Below are 21,484 nucleotides of genomic sequence, written 5' to 3'. Positions count from 1 at the left end.
TTTTATGATGCGCCAAATGTTTATGGGTGAAAGATCTGGACTGCAGGCTGGCCAGTTCAGTACCCGGACCCTTCTTCTACGCAGCCATGATGCTGTAATTGATGCAGTATGTGGTTTGGCATTGTCATGTTGGAAAATGCAAGGTCTTCCCTGAAAGAGACGTCGTCTGGATGGGAGCATATGTTGCTCTAGAACTTGGATATACCTTTCAGCATTGATGGTGTCTTTCCAGATGTGTAAGCTGCCAGTGCCACACGCACTAATGCAACCCCATACCATCAGAGATGCAGGCTTCTGAACTGAGTGCTGATAACAACTTGGGTCGTCCTTCTCCTCTTTAGTCTGAATGACACGGCGTCCCTGATTTCCATAAAAAACTTCAAATTTTGATTCGTCTGACCACAGAACAGTTTTCCACTTTGCCACAGTCCATTTTAAATGAGCCTTGGCCCAGAGAAGACATCTGCACTTCTGGATCGTGTTTAGATACGGCTTCTTCTTTGAACTATAGAGTTTTAGCTGGCAACGGTGGATGGCACGGTGAATTGTGCTCACAGATAATGTTCTCTGGAAATATTCTTGAGCCCATTTTGTGATTTCCAATACAGAAGCATGCCTGTATGTGATGCAGTGCCGTCTAAGGGCCCGAAGATCACGGGCACCCAGTATGGTTTTCGGGCCTTGACCTTTACGCACAGAGATTCTTCCAGATTCTCTGAATCTTTTGATGATATTATGCACTGTAGATGATGATATGTTCAAACTCTTTGCAATTTTACACTGTCGAACTCCTTTCTGATATTGCTCCACTATTTGTCGGCGCAGAATTAGGGGGATTGGTGATCCTCTTCCCATCTTTACTTCTGAGAGCCGCTGCCACTCCAAGATGCTCTTTTTATACCCAGTCATGTTAATGACCTATTGCCAATTGACCTAATGAGTTGCAATTTGGTCCTCCAGCTATTTCTTTTTTGTACCTTTAACTTTTCCAGCCTCTTATTGCCCCTGTCCCAACTTTTTTGAGATGTGTTGCTGTCATGAAATTTCAAATGAGCCAATATTTGGCATGAAATTTCAAAATGTCTCATTTTCGACATTTGATATGTTGTCTATGTTCTATTGTGAATACAATATCAGTTTTTGAGATTTGTAAATTATTGCATTCTGTTTTTATTTACAATTTGTACTTTGTCCCAACTTTTTTGGAATCGGGGTTGTAATATAATGTAGACTATTTATGTAAACTGCTTATTACTGTTATTTAACTCCTATTTTCTTTTATATTCTTTTGCAACTTTAAGCAAGTCTTCAAGGAGTTTGGCCTCTTCATGTAGCCTGGGCAGCTCGCCAACTATTATAAATAATCTGCACATGAACAAATGACACCTGTTAAACTCACCTCAATATGTTTTTTTTCCGGTCATTTGCCCCACTGTGGGCAATGCTGAAGTCACTACTGCAAACAGTACAGCGTGCAACACCACCTTTTTTTTTTTTTTTTTTTTTAAACCCCTATTAGGTAAGGGTACACTTGTGTAGTCTGAGCTGAAGTGGGTTTTGCATTTTCCTTTTTTTTGGGATGCTTTGCCACGACGCTCCTAGATACACTGAATGGTCTGGGAGAAAAGACATAAAACCCGCTCACACTGAAAACTGACTGCTCCGTCTTGCTAAGTAGACCAATCAGGATGCACTCTCACTCTCGCTCTCTCTCTCTCCTTTTTTACTCTCTTGCTCGTTCTCGGTTCCTGGATATTGTATGTAATTTGTGGGAGTCAGAGAGTTGGTATCAATATGCGTGAGGCTCCCGGCAGGGCTCGAAATTAACTTTTTTTCTTTGTGTCCCCCAGTGGTCCCGAATTCTGTGTTGTATTGTCCCGAATGGAAGCAATAGTGTCCCCATTTTTTTCCTCTCTGAAATAACCAGTGGTTAATATTATCATATGAAGTTACTATTATATTTGTAACTATGCGATTTTGAACCCTTTATATCATTTTTACAATAAGTCACAAGACACAAGCGACACATGTCCTATACATCATCTACTTCAAAATTACAGTTATTGCATTTTCAGTTTATTAAACTTTGGCGATCTCACTGATACTGATAATAGATACCCGTTTATTTAAAGGGGCCAACTAGCTCATTCAGAAAATGTTTCAACTCCCTACATCTGCAGTACACTTTAGTTGAAAATAAGACCCCTTTTATGTTAATTTCATCTACTTATACCTTGAATATCTGTGGGCACTTATAAGGCCAACTTATAATTTTCACCATTACCGTTATCCATTTTTATGAACTTTCCGTTATCCATAGCCCTGTGATGACCTGGCGACTTGTCCAGGGTGTACCCCGCCTTTCGCCCGTAGTCAGCTGGGATAGGCTCCAGCTTGCCTGCGACCCTGTAGAACAGGATAAAGCGGCTACAGATAATGAGATGAGATCGTTATCCATTTTTATGAACTTTCCGTTATCCATTTTTATGAACTTTCCGTTATCCATTTTTATGAACTTTCCGTTATCCATTTTATGAACTTTCCGTTATCCATTTTTATGAACTTTCCGTTATCCATTTTATGAACTTTCCGTTATCCATTTTTATGAACTTTCCGTTATCCATTTTATGAACTTTCCGTTATCCATTTTATGAACTTTCCGTTATCCATTTTATGAACTTTCCGTTATCCATTTTTATGAACTTTCCGTTATCCATTTTATGAACTTTCCGTTATCCATTTTTATGAACTTTCCGTTATCCATTTTTATGAACTTTCCGTTATCCATTTTATGAACTTTCGCTGCCGGGTGCAAATGTTAGCACCATCAGCATAGTGCCAGGTCCAAGCCTAGCTGTGCTGCTGACTGACTAAACTTTGTGAACTAGAAAGACACCAAGAAAACTCACTTATTCTGTTGAACGGTATCTTCCGTCAATATCATCCACATCATTCCTGTTGTATTTTATAACGTGTCTAACAGTGTTCATTAAGTTCATTCAGTTGCTAGCGTTGCCTGCAGACCAGGCGATGACACTTTGGATCCTGAAGGTCCCGGAGACGTTATGTCTGGGCTTTCAGTTTCTTCCCCGCGGTCGGTCCGCTTCAACCACTTAAGCATTTTTGTTCTGGCAAGAGTCGGCGCAGCGTGTGCGGTAGCAATTCCATTCCAAGTCCATATAATGCGGACTCCGGCCGAAGATTCTAGAACAGAATGCGCTGCTCTGTAGCCTACTGAAGCAGGTGCATCGAAAGTGTAGCTACTAATGTATTTTTCGCTGTTAACGTTTTAAAATTAACAAATTAGGTGAATGTCTACGTATGTGTTACGGCTTTGTAAATAATATTAATGTCGAACTTTTTTTCTAGATCTATTTTTTTCCATTGTCCCGGGATTGTCCCAGATATGATAATTTTGTGTCCCGATGACATTTTTTATGGTCCCCGGGACGTCGGGACACCGTTAGTTTCGAGCGCTGGCTCCCGGAACTTACGAGGGAGTTGGGATGTCTGTCTTTACTTTCTGTTTACCGCCATCAGTATCAACTCTATGAATGAATAATCACAACTTGGAAAGCAGAAGTCTTCTTCGTGTTCAGCTGTGTAACAGAGGTCTGTAGGTTTTGTGCCAAAATAGTTTGGTATATGGAGCCATCCATGATTCCTCTATCATGACTAGAGCCCTCGGCCAACGAGAACCAGCCCCATAGCCTGATGCTGCCACCACCAAGTTTCACTGTGGATATGGTGAATAATAACCTTGACTCCGTCTCAGTTATATTCACTTCACCTTCAGTGAATAATTGTTAAAGATTAATCCTGCTTGTTCTCATATTGCTTCTATAGTAACCGCTCATACACAGGAACTAGTGCAACAGATGCTCCACGTAATCCAAGGCTAATAATGAATGGATTTTAAAAGCATGTTGTTGAACAAAGTAAAACGCATAATTGTTGCTGTCATGACGGTTTTGTTTGAAGACACAACATTTTATGGAAGGATTTTTGATTGTAAGTGCTTGCAAAGTTTATCAGCACAGGAAAGTCTTTATAAGTTCGAGTACCAGTTTCTCTGTAAAATGACGAGCCATACTTTAAGAGAGATTAGATCAAGTGGAGAAAGAGAGAGAAGGCGATGTGGGTGATGGAATGACTGTTTATGTAACATTTACTGAGAAGAGGAACTAACTTGTCTTTTAAATGTTCCACAGCATTAAATCTAAGTATAAACCGTTAAAATGCATGACCTGTAATTCATTGTAATTGTTGGCAAATCGCTGTGTTGAGCAGATCTTTGGTAAGTCTGCAGAAATACTGTTCTGAAGTCCCTATTCATGGTATTGGGTTATCAGCAACAATAATGACAACTGATCATTTGTTGGGCAATTCCATGTAAATGTCAACCTCACCATGCAAAAATAAAGCAACATGTAATACATCAAAACCACTCCCAGAGATCTCACCTAGGCCTGTATTTTACAGATGTGAATAAGTTGAACCAATTTGTAACCAACCTAATATGTCACTGTCAGTCTTTCTTTCTTATAATGTAAACCCCAAGCTAAAATCAACTTTGATCATGTACAATTCTATATTATTCCCACAAGCCACAGAAATGTATGCTAAAATCCACAAAACAGCAAAACAATAGCCATCCTAAATATTATTTAAGAACTTTGATAGTTTTAGCTGATATTTAGAGAGTTTTTCAAAGGGTTATGGTGGTTAAATTGCTGATTTTCTAAACATATGCCATGTCTATTTCAGATGCGTCACATCCATAACGGAATTTCGTCACATCCATAACGCTGACTTTTCCTTCCGAGACTCTGCATGAAATACAAAATATTTTAAACAAAGATTTTTTAATATTCACCTTGGACCCCTCTATCAAATGGATATCTCCATTTCGACATTAGGTTTACAATTTCACAGAGTTTGATAAAAATGTACAGTCACCCAAGAAAAGTGATACTTTTTCTGTCACATCCATAACGCATCTTTTATTGGCATTTTCTGGCATGCCCTAGATGTACTATGGGAATTGTTCTTGTTCTATCACTTCTCCAGTATGGTACAGCCTTAAAATATGCAACACCTGTTTAAATACTGGGAGACAATAAAACATGCACTGGGTCATTTGTTGCCATTTTGAGTTCAAGGGTCACGTCCATAACGCTGGAATTGCTCTGTTATGAGGTTTTTTTTTTTTTTATTTGTTTTTTTGTGAGATTCAGGAAGTGTGTGCTAGGACATGCATAATAACACTATTGTTTGTCTCAAATGCCGCTTTTCCACTACAAACGCGGCTGAGCCGTGCCGTGCCGAGTCGAGCTGAGTCGAGCTGAGCGGGGCTGTTGGAGTTGCATTTCGACTACAACCGCGCTGAACCGTGCTGGCTGGAAGTGGGTGGACACATTGGGTGGAGTTAGCGAAAGTGGGTGGACGTCACGTGATGTCGTTAAGCAGCGCAAACAGTGACATCAGTGACAGTGGCGGAACAAGTCAGAGCCGGGCCGGGGGCGGGGCAAATGACCGGGCCCTTTATTAAAGCTTATCATAACATCATTTTAGGCTACAAAATGTCCGCAACTGCGGTGTTTACCAATTTCAACACTACCGGGTGCAACTATGTTATTTAGTACATCAAGTCCTTCAAACGAACATGTAACTCAGAAACAAAAAACATTAGGATACTGTACATGGCTCATAATAAAACATCAATAGCCTATACTGCACACATTATTTGAAGGGCATACGAATGAGCGCTCAGAGGTTGCAACGGTGACAGGAAGAGTCAGAAATAAAAGGAGGGCGGTGCAAACCTCACTGAATGCACTGTGTTTACCAATTTCAACACTACGGGGTGCAACTATGTTATTTTGTACATTAAGTCCTTCAAACGAACATGTAACTCAGAAACAAAAAAACATTAGGCGACATACTGTACATGGGTCATAATAAAACATCAATAGCCTACTGCGCGCATTATTTGAAGGGCATACGACGAGCCTTGCGCTCCGCGAACTCGTCCACGATGCTCTGTATGTCACTGATTCAGTGATCTTTTAAGCGGTAGTCTCACGACCCGAATAGTAAACAATAAACATGGAGGACATGGAGTCGTTAGTGTTGCTGGTCTTGGTGCTGTGGCTTGTTGTCACCGACAACGCCAACAGATACTGGCAAGAGCGTATAGATGAGGCGAGGCGCATAAGGCTTCAGAAATTCTCGTAATTCGTAATTATTCTTCTTCCGGGTTTGCGGTGTTTACAGATCCCAGCGCGCTCGCGGGGCGTGTGTGGGCATGTGAGGACACTCCTCCTCACCAATCAGTGCACAGGGGAGTGTCTGCTCACGCCCCCAACCTCAGTCGGCACGGTTTGGCTCGCTTCAGCCCCACTCCAAAACGGTGCGAGTTTTAGGGGCTAAGCAGGGCTGAAACGAGATGAGTCGTGCTGGTTTTTGGTAGTCGAAACGCGAGCCGTGTCGGGCTGAAGTGAGCTGAAGCGAGCTGAAGTGAGCTGAAAAAGGGTAGTGGAAAAGGGCCAATAGACACTGATGATAGCTATAGGCTACATCCACACGACAACGGCAACGAGATATTATCAAAAAAAAAATCGCGTCCACATGGGCAACGGATCAATAAAATATCAGGTCCATATGGCAACGCAACGCTTGCTGAAAACGATGCAATACACATGCCACACCTCTAGGGGCGCTGTAAGACGGTCCCTTCGGAGACACCAGAACAATAGAAGTAAGGATGCATGCGCATAAACTATTATGCGCGAGACTTCATATTAGCCACAAAGTCAGAAAAATCTGTTCGTAAAATTACATTATAATGACCAAATACAATGAACAGTATTTTTCCAGTCTCACCTGTGAAAGGTAATCCCATGTGATCTCGTTTGGACGGTAAACCTGTTGGTACAGTTAAACGCAGCTAATCTTTATTCTCCGCTTTGACCTATCCAATATGGTGGCGAGGATGACGTATGATTCTACGCGGAAGGCGGCGTCTTTAATGGTCCGGAATAAATTGAATGCTACACGTTGATGGATTAATTTGTTCTTCTACGCCCTTTTTGAGGAATGTATTGTAGGACTTAAACCAACATCTGAAGAGGTGAGCTCGCTCCTTTTTTTTTCCCTATTTTTGCTGGCGGGATTGACTCTCTCTCTCTCTCTCTCTCTCTCTCTCTCTCTCTCTCTCTCTCTCTCTCTCACACTTTGCACCATTACACAATAAATATTCACAGTGAAAATATTTTGTAAGCGCGTTTCATGAACCAAGTTATAGGATTTGTTGACAACTCGCATCGAGTTTGTTACACTTCTACCCGGCGTGAAGCACATGTGGTTGTGACGTCAGCGTAAACAAATCCGTTCTACTCATCCAGACGACTTCGCAACGGCGCCGTTGCCAGATCTTTCCACTCTGGAACCCGTTCTCAAAAGATTTCGTTTTGGGGCACCCAAAACGCCGGTGCCGTGTGGACGCCAGGCCGAAACGATAAACAATTTTATCAGATTCACCTGAATCCGTTGCCGTGTGGACAGGGCCATAGTCGCAACACACACAGTAAGTTTGTCACTACAAATTCCTTGAATTGCAGATTTTATAAGACATGGGGCCAAATTACTCAATTCTGATTGGTCAGTCAAGGAGGGCTTTTTTCCTTAACACGGGGCCATATTTCTGAAATGCTATTGGCTAGTTCGTTGCTTGGTTACGGTTACAAAAATTAGCAAATTTTGTCAACAAAATGGCTGACTCAGCAATGGCGCGTTTCGCTATATTTGACGAAGAAATGATAAACCAATTGAAAGCTGCAAGCGAAAATGAAAATACCCAAAAAACTGAATTTTTGGCTTTCTGTGTTTAAGAAATGTGCCGCAGAAAGACAAATAAACGACTCTCTAGTGGCGTATGAATGTTGAGTTAGACAAGGTGCTATCGCAGTTTTATGCAGAAATGAGGAAAGAAAATGGGGAAAACTACGAGCCAGACTCTCTTAAAGTAATGCAGGCAGCATTGGATCGGCATCTGAGACAAGAGAAATATCCGGGATCAATCCTGAAAGATGTTAAAATCCTGCCCAAAATCCTCGTGTCGTGTCGCCGTGTCATGATAAACGACGCTTTAGAAACTGATTCAAACGTGCAAGATAGTCTCGCGCCCTGATTGGTTCAGAAAACGTGAATGACGAATGTTGTGAACTTGAATGGCTTCCGAAGTATGAATTTGGCCCTATAGATTATAAACAAGTAATCGTATGGTTCCTTGTAAAATTAACGATCAATTTCACTCGTGATTTCGAAGTTTTGAAATTGCCCGAGTCCAAAACTTCGAAATCACTCGTGAAATTAATCCTTAATTTTACTCAGCCCCATATGATTACCTATACCAGCATTTCTCAACCTTTTTCCGGCACGGCACCCTTCAGAAGTATGCAAATTCTCAAGGCACCGCCATATAAAATATACGCAGTCATGCTGACCCCAGCAGTGACGATGTGACATGGGAAAGGGGGCCGTGAGACAAATTTTGATGATGCGTGAGGTGGCGATGATCTGCATTAGTGTAACTATCGTTTTTTGGAGTTTTAATTCATTTTATTTATTACAATGTTAGAATATATAATTTTACTGTCCCTCCATGGCCCCCTTCTGGGAGGGGGTTCATGGTTGCCTGGAGGAGGCACTACGCATGGACATTAACCTGGACTTTAGAACCATGTATTTATGCGATCTTGAGGAACTTGACTGTGGGAGAACGTTGAAATATTTGCTGAGGGTATTACTGGTGGCGGCTAAAAAGGCCATAACTAGAAAATGGCTTCAAAGAGACCCACCAAGTGTGGATGAATGGCTAGATGTGGTGTACGATGTGTATAAAATGGAAAGGATTACCTACGCAATGAGAAACCAACAAGACAAGTTTAATGATGATTGGATGATTTGGCTATACTTTGTGCTACGCAAGAGACCAGATTTTCTTTAAAGTTTTTGTTTCCTGTTTTTGTACTATTTTTTTTTCTTTTTTTTCTTTCCTCCTCAGAATGTGAAGGTTTGTTTTTAAATATCTCCCCTGGTTCCCTTTTGTTTTTTTTTTGTTTTTTTTACTTTATTGTTTTCGTGTACAATTTTGAATTGAAAAAGGAAAACTTCAATAAAAATTTAAATTACAAAAAAAAAAAAAAAAAATATATATATATATATATATATATGTATATATATATATATATATATATATATATATATATATATATAATTTTTTTTGTCTGCACCCCAGCGTGCCGCGGCACCCCGGTTGAGAAAGGCTGACCTATACTAATACCTGTGCCTGGGTTTGTACCCTTCCATTACTCACTTTCAGTGTGCGGTGTTTCCATATAATGCTAAAATCTGCCTCTTACTGAAAGAACACATGGTTAAAAAGTAAGACGTGTTTATTCATCAATAAATTTAAATATTGTTACTAGGGATGTTAACCGATGACCGTTTGACCGGTGGTTGACCGAATCAACATCAACCGGTTAATTTTTTTTTGGTTGTTGGTGAAAAAAAAAATCAATCATTTTGAAGCTGCCGATTTTGGAGTGGAGAACCTGGAATTCTGTGTTGTAAACGCTTGGGCCATGCCATGCGGTGTAAGGACGACAGCTGACAAATCAGAAACACCCATTCAGTCATGTCCCGCCCTCCCGCCCCAGTCAAAGACAGCTGACAAATCAGAAACACCCATTCAGTCATGTCCCGCCCTCTCGCCCCAGTTCAAGACAGCTGACAAATCAGAAACACCCATTCAGTCATGTCCCGCCCCAGTTGAACACAGCTGCCACTCAGCGAAAGAAAAGTGTAGACACAGGCTTTTTAGCTTACAAATTACTATTCTGTTTTTTTTTTTTTTTAAATTATTATTAGAAGGCACATGGAGTTTAGTCCTGCCTTGGCCAGTGCATTCTGAAAGTATGTTTCGGTCTGTAGCCAACAATGCATGTTATTGCAGATCAGATCTCTCCACACAAACTAAAGGCGCAGATGCCGACTTTTTCACGGCTTTTTCGTGGACTGTAACGGCATTTGCTTATGTAGTAATTTTAATACAGAATTTACTCTGATGAAATTATTCAGACACTCCAACGCCCCCCTCCCAAAAAAAAATCGGATCTGCACGAGCCGTGAAAAAGGCACGCTGTTTGCATCCCTGTTTAAACTCACAGGTTAACTGACTTTAACCGGCTAATGAGGCTCGGTGGTCGGTAAAGATTTTTTTGTTTTCGCCATCCCTAATTGTTACCATTGGCCAATTGTTGTAGTATAAGAGGAATAAAACACTTCAGAATATGGCTTTATAGGGGAAAAAAATTGGCTTCAGGGAGGTAACTGTGCTTCATTCCGCGCCACATCACCCTACCCTGCTGTTGATTATTTTTATGTTATAGCATTCCCTGTTGTGTTTAATTAAAACCTTGTATACTGACCGCTTGTGTAGTTTTCTATGTTCTTTCTGCTGTAACACCCAGTGTTTTTTCCCCCCAATGTCTATCTGTTTACCTGTCTGTCCAAGATATTATTATTATTATTATTATTATTATTATTATGGCCATATACGCCTCTGCAGTGTTGATCTCTCAGAAGCCTGCCAAGAGGAGAAATTAAATTTACCCAAATATATATTTTTATTTGCTCTGTGATCATTGTGAATGAGGTTTTCTGTGGGTGTTTCGATTTAAAAGTCTGCACCGGCATGTTAAACACAACATTTGACCTACTACTAGACACATCAGAGTTGCAGTATATAGTAATATAATTACTGTGTGCTAGTTTGGTCCATGTCATGCAGCCCTACTATTTGTCTGTATATCTAATCTTTTGAATGACAGTGAGTGAGTTAAATTATACTCTTAACATAACTACAGGCTTCCGAACCTAGCAAATGAATGCATTAATAACATTTTTATTGCAGTAGCACGTAGTCCTTTATCACGGTTTCTTGCTTTTTACTAACAGGAGCTGAATGCGGCTTTAGGCGAGACGGCTGATAATGCAGAATGGCTGTGTCAACGAGCCTATGCACACATCCTGCTCAAAGACTATAACAGTAAGTTCGTGTGTGTGTTTGTAAGTGTGATCTTATTTTCATGTTATGAAGTTCCTGTGGCTGTTTTATCAGTTCACTCGTCATGTTCTTTCAGAATGACAGTAGGTGTTCTGAAGAGGGTGTTTTTTTTTTTTTTTAAACCATTATGTTTATATATGTGTGTGTGTGTTGTTGTTTCCTTTTATGGTTTGTTTGAAGGGTTTAATACTGACACTCATTATGGTATTGTAATGCCTCATTTGATAGTCAAAAGAAAAATACTTGTAACTTTGCTCACACTGTCCATCCCAATGCTTTTGTTTTTGCTTCTCTTGCTTGTTTATAGGATTTCGCACATGTAACTGAAAGGGGGTTAAAAACCAAAAAAAAACCATTGTCGTATTCATACTTGAGTTACATAAGCATAAGTCCACACGCTTCAAGCATGTAAGACTGGCCCTAATGATTATTTTTGTATCAATTGATCTAAAATCATATTTTTCCCTTATTCATCTAATCTCACGACTCATTTGTTAATTTAAAATGCTAATTAAAACATTTTCATTACTCCATTAAATACCAAAAAGTAAACACTACACACTCTTACTATCAGAATATCAACATTTCATTGTCTAATAAATGTGTTATTTACCAGCTGGGAGGTCCGTATCGTGAAATACCGTGACCGAGGTCTTGAAAGTACTGAGCGAGGCCCTCTGGGCCAAGGTCAGTATTCAAGGCCGAGGTCACGGTATTTCACCATACGGACCGACCTTAAAGGAACAGTCCACTGTACTTCCATAATGAAATATGCTCTTTTCTGAATTGAGACGAGCTGCTCCGTACCTCTCCGAGCTTTGCACGACCTCCCAGTCAGTCAGACGCGCTGTTGCTCCTGTTTACTCCTGTTAGCAATGTAGCTAGGCTCAGTATGGCCAATGGTATTTTTTGGGGCTGTAGTTAGATGCGACCAAACTCTTCCGCGTTTTTCCTGTTTACATAGGTTTATATGACCAGTGACATGAAACAAAGTTCAGTTACACAAATTGAAACGTGGCGATTTTCTATGCTATGGAAAGTCCGCACTATAATGACAGGCGTACTAACACCTTCTGCGCGCTTCGACAGCACATTGATATCTGAGCTCCGTATCAATGCGCTGCCGAAGCGCGCAGAAGGTGTTAGTACGCCTGTCATTATAGTGCGCACTTTCCATAGCATAGAAAATCGCCACGTTTCAATTTGTGTAACTGAACTTGTTTCATATCACTGGTCATATAAACCTATGCAAACAGGAAAAACGTGGAAGAGTTTGGTCGCATCTAATTACAGCCCCAAAAAATACCATTGGCCATGCTGAGCCTAGCTACATTGCTAACAGGAGTGACAGCGCGTCTGACTGCGTCTGACTGACTGGGAGGTCGCGCAAAGCTCGGAGAGGTACGGATCAGCTCGTCTCAATTCAGAAAAGAACATATTTCATTATGGAAGTATGGTGGACTGTTCCTTTAAGCTGGTAAATAATATATTTATTTTTTTCTTTCCCAAATTCTAACAGAAAACGAGAGCGCCCGAAAGGGAAAACCGAGCCGAGGCACCATTTTGAATCCTCATTCACGGCTGTCATGCAAATTGCTTCCTCCTCGGTATACAAGTGCACTTCCATGGCAGGAAAAAAAACTATATTTTGCTGCCTATGTAGTCCCCTATTTATACAAATAGGAGTCATTTAGGATTCAGCCATGTTTTTGCTCGGCGTTAGCAAATTACAGGTTTTTATCTTTCTCCTGAAATGTTTTCTTTTATTTCTTCTTCCTCAGGGTAGTAAAACTCGCTTTCGCTGTGAACACTGTCGTTATCGCTATCCATGATGCAAAATTAATGCTATTATGCTGAGAAATGCTGGAAAAATTTATAAGATTTTTGATAATCTTTTCAATAAATCTTATAAAAAAAAGATAAATGTTGACAAAAAATGCTACTATGTTTGCTGCTGTTGTGAATGAGCGAGTTACCAGAGGTCCGTAACCGAGGTCCGTACCGCAGGATACGGACCCGCTCGCCAGCCAATCAGAGCGCAGGATTTGGACCGTGAAAAAAATAAAACAAGTTATTCAAACTAGGAATCTTTCCAAATAAATTAATTAGTTCCAGTTCGGCAGTTTAACAAAAGCAGTGCAGTTTGTGGTTATGCAGTAATGCTGGAGAGGAAATGAAAACTTGTGCAGTTTCAACTGGACATCAGGATAAATAGTCGGCTCGAATTTCACTTTTTCAAGTGACGCAGGATGTAATGAACTAATGTGATCAGTTTGAATCTGATTTCAGTAACAGACAAAATGCATAAAATTTTCCTCAAACCCCCCCCCCCCCCCCCCCCCACACACACACACACACACACACACATGTAATGTATTGTTTGTTTATTTCGCTGGCTCGCATTATGTCGGAGGTAGTGCGTGCACGCTCCTGTGATGTCTGAGGCAGGCAGCAGAAGCCGGCGCAGCACCAGTCAGGAAAATAAGTGATCATAGAATGCAGCGCTTTTCCAAACAGCATTATGTATCAGTATGCAGTACAATGATCATACTTAACATTAGGGGGAAAATGAAATTACAGCTTAGGCGTCCTCAGGAAAAAAAAAAACCTCCCAGAATGTTTTCGTCTTGGATGCCTCTGAATAATTGTTGTACTCAAGTTAAGTTTATTTGTATAGCGCTTTTAACAATACACATTGTCGCAAAGCAGCTTTACAGAATTTGAATTACTTAAAACATGAGCTAATTTTATCCCTAATGAGCACGCCTGTGGCGACGGCGGCAAGGAAAAACTCCCTCAGACGACATGAGGAAGAAACCTCGAGAGGAACCAGACTCAAAAGGGAACCCATCCTCATTTGGGCAACAACAGACAACATGACTATAACATTAACAGTTTTAACATGAAGTCAGTTTCGTTGATGATGTAACTCTTCATTGATGGAAACTTGAGTGCAAAACTGTTCATGACAACTGCAGTCCTAAAGTTAGCAAGTCAACTGTAGTCCTCAGCCATAAAAGCATTACTGTAAGTGTCCAGAGTGTCCTCCAGGTGTGGCTTTCGTCTGTCCATATGGGGCAGTCCTCCACAAGGGCAATGTGATGAGACTCCAACCAGACATAGGGCATCAGGAGGGATCAGGCAGGTCTGAGGAGCAGAAGAGGTCAGCATCTCGATCTCAGGCTTGACATGTAACTCTAAGGGACAGATGGGGGGGGGGGGAGAAAACGCAGGTTGTTAGGTATGCCCATGCCTAATAGTAGTCGTTGTACTCTTACGATATGCCATTTCACATTTGTAAAGTGTACACAGGACTAGGGCTGGGCGATATGGCTGAAATCTGTATCACGATATAAGTGTTTCATATTGGTCGATATCGATAATTATTGAAACATTTTATGACCTATTTAAAATAAGGACCAGGAGGGAACAATACTAAATTCAAACATTTATTTTAAACTTCCTCTGACAGCCAATAAGCAAGGAATGTCAACACGCATGTTCAATGTTACGATCACAACAAAAACTGAGCAATTATCAATAATAAAGTGCTTAAAAAACTCAAGTGTTATAAAAACATGAGCAAAGTGTTAAATGTAAACATAGCAAAACCTGCTATGTGAGAAGGACTGTCATATTTTTAATTTTTTACTGCAAGTTTAGTGCAAAAAAAGTTCACCGTCTGGTGAATAACATTTAAAAACATAAATAAAAATATGCAGTGCTTTATAAACATAAAAGAAATTGAGTGAAACTGAGGTAGACTTGGACTATTCTTAAACTATTCAAGTATATTTTCATTGAAGGTTTAATAAAATAAAAATAGTGTTTTGTAAACATAGAAGAAATTAAAGTAAAACTGAGGTAGACTTAAGACTTTACATCTGTAACATCTGACCTTACTGACTTTATCCACAATTTCCTCGCTCGTTCCGGCACTCATCTTTCTTTTCTTGGCCACGCTGTTTCTGGAAAAAAAACAAACACGACCACGAGACAACGAGATGGCGCAACCAAACGCGATACTGTTACATGATTGGCTATCAGCGTGTCACTCCCTATGCGTTGCTAGGCACCAGAGGACGAGTGCCTTTGCTCATGCAACCAAGCTTGCTTCGCAACAACAGTTGATTGAAAGCGGACCTAAACCAGAGAGGGCTCTGGCTAACGCTTGTTTCTTGAAAAAAAACAAAAAACATTCTATCGAAACGTTCTATCGAACGCATTTTCTGTTGATATCAATTATGTGTCTATCGCGATACGTATCGTTGTCATTTTATCGCCCAGCCCTACACAGGACATTATTTTTTTTCCCTTAAAATATTCCCAGACTCCGTATTCCTTTACACAGGGGATCTCCACTGCTAGGCGCTGCTGTCTTGCGTTCTTCCAAGTTTGCAATAACTCAGTGTGTTGACCTGCACAACGTTTATCGGCGTATTTACATAATCGATTGCGTTACATTGTCCCAGCATTAAACCCATGATTCCAGTTTACATCCTTGCTGCGCTTTCTTGTGTTACTGCCGTAGTTATATACTCAAACGATGTCGAACTGTAAGTCAGTATGAAGGGAGGCACTTCTTCTTGTATGGCAGGACGACAGTTGCGAAATATAACTAGCTTCTTCACCGTGCCTTACTGTACTGTACAGAGGAGAGAGCTGCCACGCTCCCGTAGTTGCGTCAGAAGAAAGCACACTGTAACGTGGGCTGCTTCTGAATAACGAGTCATACGTCTGTACAGTATTACTCTGCCACAGTATCCAGTGATGTTTACTCCCTTATATTATATAGACCTGTATGTTATGTTACCTGCCAACCTTTAAACATTTTGTGAAGGACCTCTGCAGGTTAACATTGGAACACTCTAGTAAGAGCGCAGTCTTTTTCTGCCTGATGCTGGGCATACACTGTGCGAATTTTGGCCCGAATTTGACAGGATTTTCACTCGTGCGACTATTTTGGAGATCGGGCCGAGTTTTGGCTCAATCGTGCGTCTCGGATCGTGTAGTATACATGGGGTAACGACAAGCGATTAACACCCCACGACCTCCTCCCGATCGATCGGATGAAAATCAAAACTGTTTGAAATCTTGAGCATCGGATCCGAGCATCGCATCCGAGCATCGGATCGTATAGTGTGAGAACAGGAATCGTAAGCCGCGTGCTGTTTACCCCTGCGATTCACTCGTACAGTGTGAGCAGCAGCTGAATACCGCGATTGAAAAAATCGCACAGTGTATGCCCACCTTAAACAGAAAGGGAGACCAGGCAGGAATCTGGAATGATTTGTGAAAACTCTGATATTACTTGATGCTGTCTAGAAGTCCCGCCCATTTTCCTCCATCTCACATATTCACTGTGGACTTGTGTGGCGCCTGCACTTTCTGTAAGTGGAGAATTTTTGAGTTTATTAATATGAAATAAAAGCCATCAGTGTATTTACCAAGTAAGCAAAAACATCTTGGTAAATGTGCAGCCTTTATGAAGAATTCTGATTTCCTGTTTCGGGTGAAACAAAGTTTTGGATGCTGCCCTGCTAAAGCCCAGCACACACGGGCGATTTTTTTATTTTTTTTCCGTCACTTGGTTGTGCAACTTTTTGACACAAGTGAAAAATTGCTTCATGTGCGGATATTCGCGACGGCAATTCGTTTATTGCTTGCGACAGAATAAACATGCTTGATATTCTGAGACAAAAAAACCTGCCAATCGCTGACTTGTTGCAGAGATGTTGCAGAGATATTGCAGCGCGTGCGTGTCTTTGTGATCGCAAAGCGATCACCTCCAAAGGCTAAGCCCACGAAGTAGTCATATGATTTCCACATGACTTGCATCCCCCTCCCTGAATCGCCCACTGGTCGCAGATAACGCGCACACCAGGGGAAACTTGCGTCCAAAAATCGCAACACGCTTGCGACGAGAAGTCGCCCGTGTGCACCGGGTATGGTTGCGAGTCCTGGCTGGGATCAGGCAAGAACGCAGCCCAGTCTGTATGTAACACAGCCTTGAAAATTCTTCTAGGAGTCAGACAGACGGCACCCGATGATCTCCAGTTCTAAAAGAACCAGTACCGTTTGTTACAAGCGAAAGTGATAAATGTTCAGCGAAGATTTCTGTCACATGTTAAATAACAAGCGGGTTCCCCAATAACCCGTTTTACACCATATGGATGATCTGTAGTGATGCTAAAATGTCTGGCATGAGGTACCTACAAAGTGTCCTAAATGCAGATGATCATGTGATGGCGGATATAACATGCTGCGCAAACGTTGTCCTCTCATCAGAACGGTCTAAGACGTATAGGAATTTGAACCCGGACTTATCCTCGCTAGGTATATATACCTCGTCTGACATTGCAGACCATGAGAGAATAGCAACCACTAGGTTGCACCTTTCGGCTCATGGTCTTGCTGTAGAGACTGGCCGATGGGCTAGGACCCCACGCAATGAACGATTATGCCCTTGTGCTGCGGTTCAAACTGAAGAGCATATCCTTTGTAAGCGCCCATTGACAGCAGATATCAGATCAGAGAACTCAGATATGAACTTTTTGAACATTCATGATTTTTTTGAAAAACTCTGATAAAGTAAGTGTGCAAAGTCCATGAAAAGGTATTAGTCGTTTTCATGACCCCAGGGTTTTCTTTTGAGTAATAGGGCCTAGGTTATACCTTGCTGTCTAGCTTTAAATCCTCTGAAATTCTACTGTGTTAGGTTCATATTTGTAGCCCTTGAGAGGTTCTTGTTGTTTTATTTGTGCTTATTTCCTCATCTTGGCTTGATTTTTTTTTTTTGTAAAAGCTGTATTATTCATGTTTTTTTTTTGTCCACCCTGTTCGCTGTACATATATCGGATATTATAGCAATAAATAGAATAGAATGCCTTTATTGTCACTATACACATGTACAATGAGATTAAAGCATCTCCAATAACAGTGCAAAGAGTGTGTAGAGAGAGAGAGAGGGGGGGGGGAGGGTGTAAGGAGGGTAAGGTGCACAGTCCTGAGGTGTATGTGTTGCACATTATGGAGTGAGGTATTGCTCATTGCACATTATAAATTATTGCACGAGAGAGTCACATTCTAAGATAAAATATTACACATTATGAAGTATTGCAAGCAGGGCTTTGAACCAGAATTTTTTTCCTATTGGTTCGTTCCGAACAGAAACGGAATTTTAACGTTTCCGGTTTTGGGTTCCACCATTAAATAGACGTTCCCGAACCGGTTAGAACAAAAAAATTGCGTTCCCAGAACGGTTAATTACGTTCCCTGTCAGCTGTTTAACAAATGGCTATAAAATTATGTCTCTGTCTCATCCAGCTTAAGCCAAATGTAGGCTAATTCTATTACAACCTTCATTAAATAAGACAAGAAATAATTCAAAACAATTATTATTTCAAATGTTGGCGATTTGGATTCTCAGTATGTCTTCCCATCTACACAAACAGAAAAAGTGCCAAAAATGAAAGATAATTCGTTTAGTGTGCTACCAAAGGCTAGTCAGGCCCTATAGAGGGCTACCGCATGACGTCACCGCGCCGCGAGATTTTGTTAGGCGCCATATTGGAAGACCAAGTACACATCTATGCAAGTACATACATACATAAAACAAACTACACCTGAAATGTAGCCAGGGCCGGTTCTGCCCTAATCTGGACCCGGGTGCAACATCGCGCAACCCCCCCCAAAAAAAGTCTAAATCAGGACAACCGTCACATAACTATAACTATAAACATTTTATATCAACTATTTTAACTAAATGGGCTATAATAAATAAGCCTGCAGGCAGCCACGGCGGGCTGCCTCAGAAAACTAACCATTTGTCCTACCTTAAAACTCGTTTTGCATTTTCTGCCTCCTTTTTTGTATTTTCGACCCTCCGTTTATTTTCTTTCCTTTTCTGAAAACCCGATTTGTGTCCAGACATTTTGTTCTGCTACCAATGAACTAACTCGTCAGGTCTCGTCTCTCGAGTCCGCGATGATTCCCGTGGGAAGGGCAACAATTGATACATTTTTACAAACAGCCAATAGGGAGGTTGCAACGTTCAGGCTCTTCTTTGCTCAGACACTCAGTAATGCACTTATTATCACGTGGAGACGTGATAGCAGTCCACCTTCCCGCTCTCTCCATTCAGTCAGCGAACGTCACACAGGAAGTGAACCCCAGCGGGTCATAGAAACTTGCGCAGGAGAAGAATGACTTTTTTATTTGTAGGCTACAGAAACTTTGAGGAACGAAATAAAAACCGGTATTAACCGGTTACCATTATTTTTAATAAGTGTTTCTGTTCCGGAACATAAAAAATAATAAGTTTCTGGTTTCGTTTCTGTTCCATGTGAAATAGAAAAAGTTCCCAGTTTTCGTTCCTTGAACCGGTTCAAAGCCCTGATTGCAAGGTAAGGTAAGGTGCACAGTCCTGAGGTGAATGTGTTGTGTGTAAGGTGCACAGTCCTGAGGTGTATGTGTTGCGTTTCACATTATGGAGTGAGGTATTGCACAGAGAGAGTCACCTTATAAAGTACCGCACATTATAAATTATTGCACGAAGAGAGTCACACAGTAAAATAAATAGACAGAAAAGTCAGAGCATATCCGAGTTCAAGAGCCATGAGCCGCTGCAACCACGCGCGCCGCCATTTTGGGAGGGGAGGGGGGGGGGCCTAAACTAATCTATGTTTGACGAGTATACTTTTAACATCCGTTCACGATATTTATTTGTAAACTAATATATTTTGACCTTAAAAGATTACAACGAAGTGTTGGATTTAACACAAGTACTGTTAATGTTGAAGTTGGTGGATTAAGAGAGGTTTATTTATTTATTTATTTTTGTGCTCTCGTACATCAGTCAGCGCTCAGACACTTTGAGCGGTAGAATAACAGAAAATGTTGGCCACGTGGACATTAGACAACCTATTTGTAAAAGGATTTTATCTATTTTAGATTGTAAAATAAGCAATACCGGACAATGTGCAATATAAAGTGCAATATCTCTCTTACTGCCGCTTCCCCCCCCCCCTTCCTCTCTTCCCCATATCTTATTCTTTTTATACTTGTATATGTAAATACTTAAATTAAAATAAATTATCTAGAAGTTTTTCTCTATTTCTTTTCTCTGTTTATCTGTAATGATGGGCGGCACGGTGGTGTAGTGGTTAGCGCTGTCGCCTCACAGCAAGAAGGTCCGGGTTCGAGCCCCGGGGCCGGCAAGGGCCTTTCTGTGTGGAGTTTGCATGTTCTCCCCGTGTCCGCGTGGGTTTCCTCCGGGTGCTCCGGTTTCCCCCACAGTCCAAAGACATGCAGGTTAGGTTAACTGGTGACTCTAAATTGAGCGTAGGTGTGAATGTGAGTGTGAATGGTTGTCTGTGTCTATGTGTCAGCCCTGTGATGACCTGGCGACTTGTCCAGGGTGTACCCCGCCTTTTGCCCGTAGTCAGCTGGGATAGGCTCCAGCTTGCCTGCGACCCTGTAGAAGGATAAAGCGACTAGAGATGATGAGATGAGATGAGATCTGTAATGATGCTTCTGGAATCTTAATTTCCCTGAGGGAACCCTCCCAAAGGGATCAATAAAGTTTTATCTAATCTAATCTCATCTAATCTAATTGTTTACTGATATTTACTGTGGAATCACCGGATAGCCCTTTTCCACTGCATGGTACTGGATGAGTTTGACTCGACTCACTTCTTTCGGTTTTCCATCAGGTAGCAGTTATGGATGATATCTGGTTCTTTTTTTGGTATCACCTCCATCGAGGATCTAAGCGAGCTGAGGTGATGCCAAAAGGTGACATTTAAAGACTGCGCGCGCGCACTTTTTTATTTTTATTTTTTTATTTCACACCAACTGAATGAGCAGTGAAGATGACAAACGTGATGGATCAAAGGAGAAATCCGTCTCCTCGCTGTGACAAAATGGCCACATTTTGGAGAAACCGCATCCTCCATTGTTCCTGTGCAAGTTGCGTTGAAGATGACATCACGGCCATTTCAGGAGGTGTTGCGATGACCACCAGCTACATTTATCTACAGTGGGAAACAAAGTACCTGATACCAAAAATGAGTACAGTCGAGTCAAGCTAGTACCATGCAGTAGAAACGGACCATAAAAGTCCACCATTTCAGCTGAGTTTTGACAATTACTGCTGCTGGAAACCTGCACAGCTGATATTACACCTTCCTGTAGTCTCCTTAACCCTGAACTGGTGGAGATGCTCATTTTCTTGTTTCTTCTTCGGCTATCTTGATTTATTTATTTATTTGTTAAATTTGAGGTTTGTTTTTAAATGGTAAATCACAAGCAGGGAACAGTCAGTATTGCACAAGCCTACGGTAAATACTTTTG

The 21,484-nt window shown here is 41.2% G+C and overlaps 1 protein-coding gene across 1 annotated transcript in view; it reads left to right on the top strand.

Annotated features, from left to right (window-relative positions):
• The window catches only part of sugt1 (SGT1 homolog, MIS12 kinetochore complex assembly cochaperone), a 76,155-nt gene that overhangs the window by 6,591 nt on the left and 48,080 nt on the right, over positions 1 to 21,484 (top strand). Inside the window, exon 3 of the mRNA XM_060898722.1 lies at positions 11,023 to 11,113. Coding sequence (XP_060754705.1) covers positions 11,023 to 11,113 — 91 coding nt within the window. The remainder of the gene's footprint in view (positions 1 to 11,022; positions 11,114 to 21,484) is intronic.

This window comes from Neoarius graeffei, chromosome 18 (genome assembly GCF_027579695.1).
Source record: "Neoarius graeffei isolate fNeoGra1 chromosome 18, fNeoGra1.pri, whole genome shotgun sequence".
Classification (NCBI taxonomy): Eukaryota; Metazoa; Chordata; class Actinopteri; order Siluriformes; family Ariidae; genus Neoarius; species Neoarius graeffei.
This window is presented reverse-complemented; position numbering and strand designations above follow the sequence as displayed.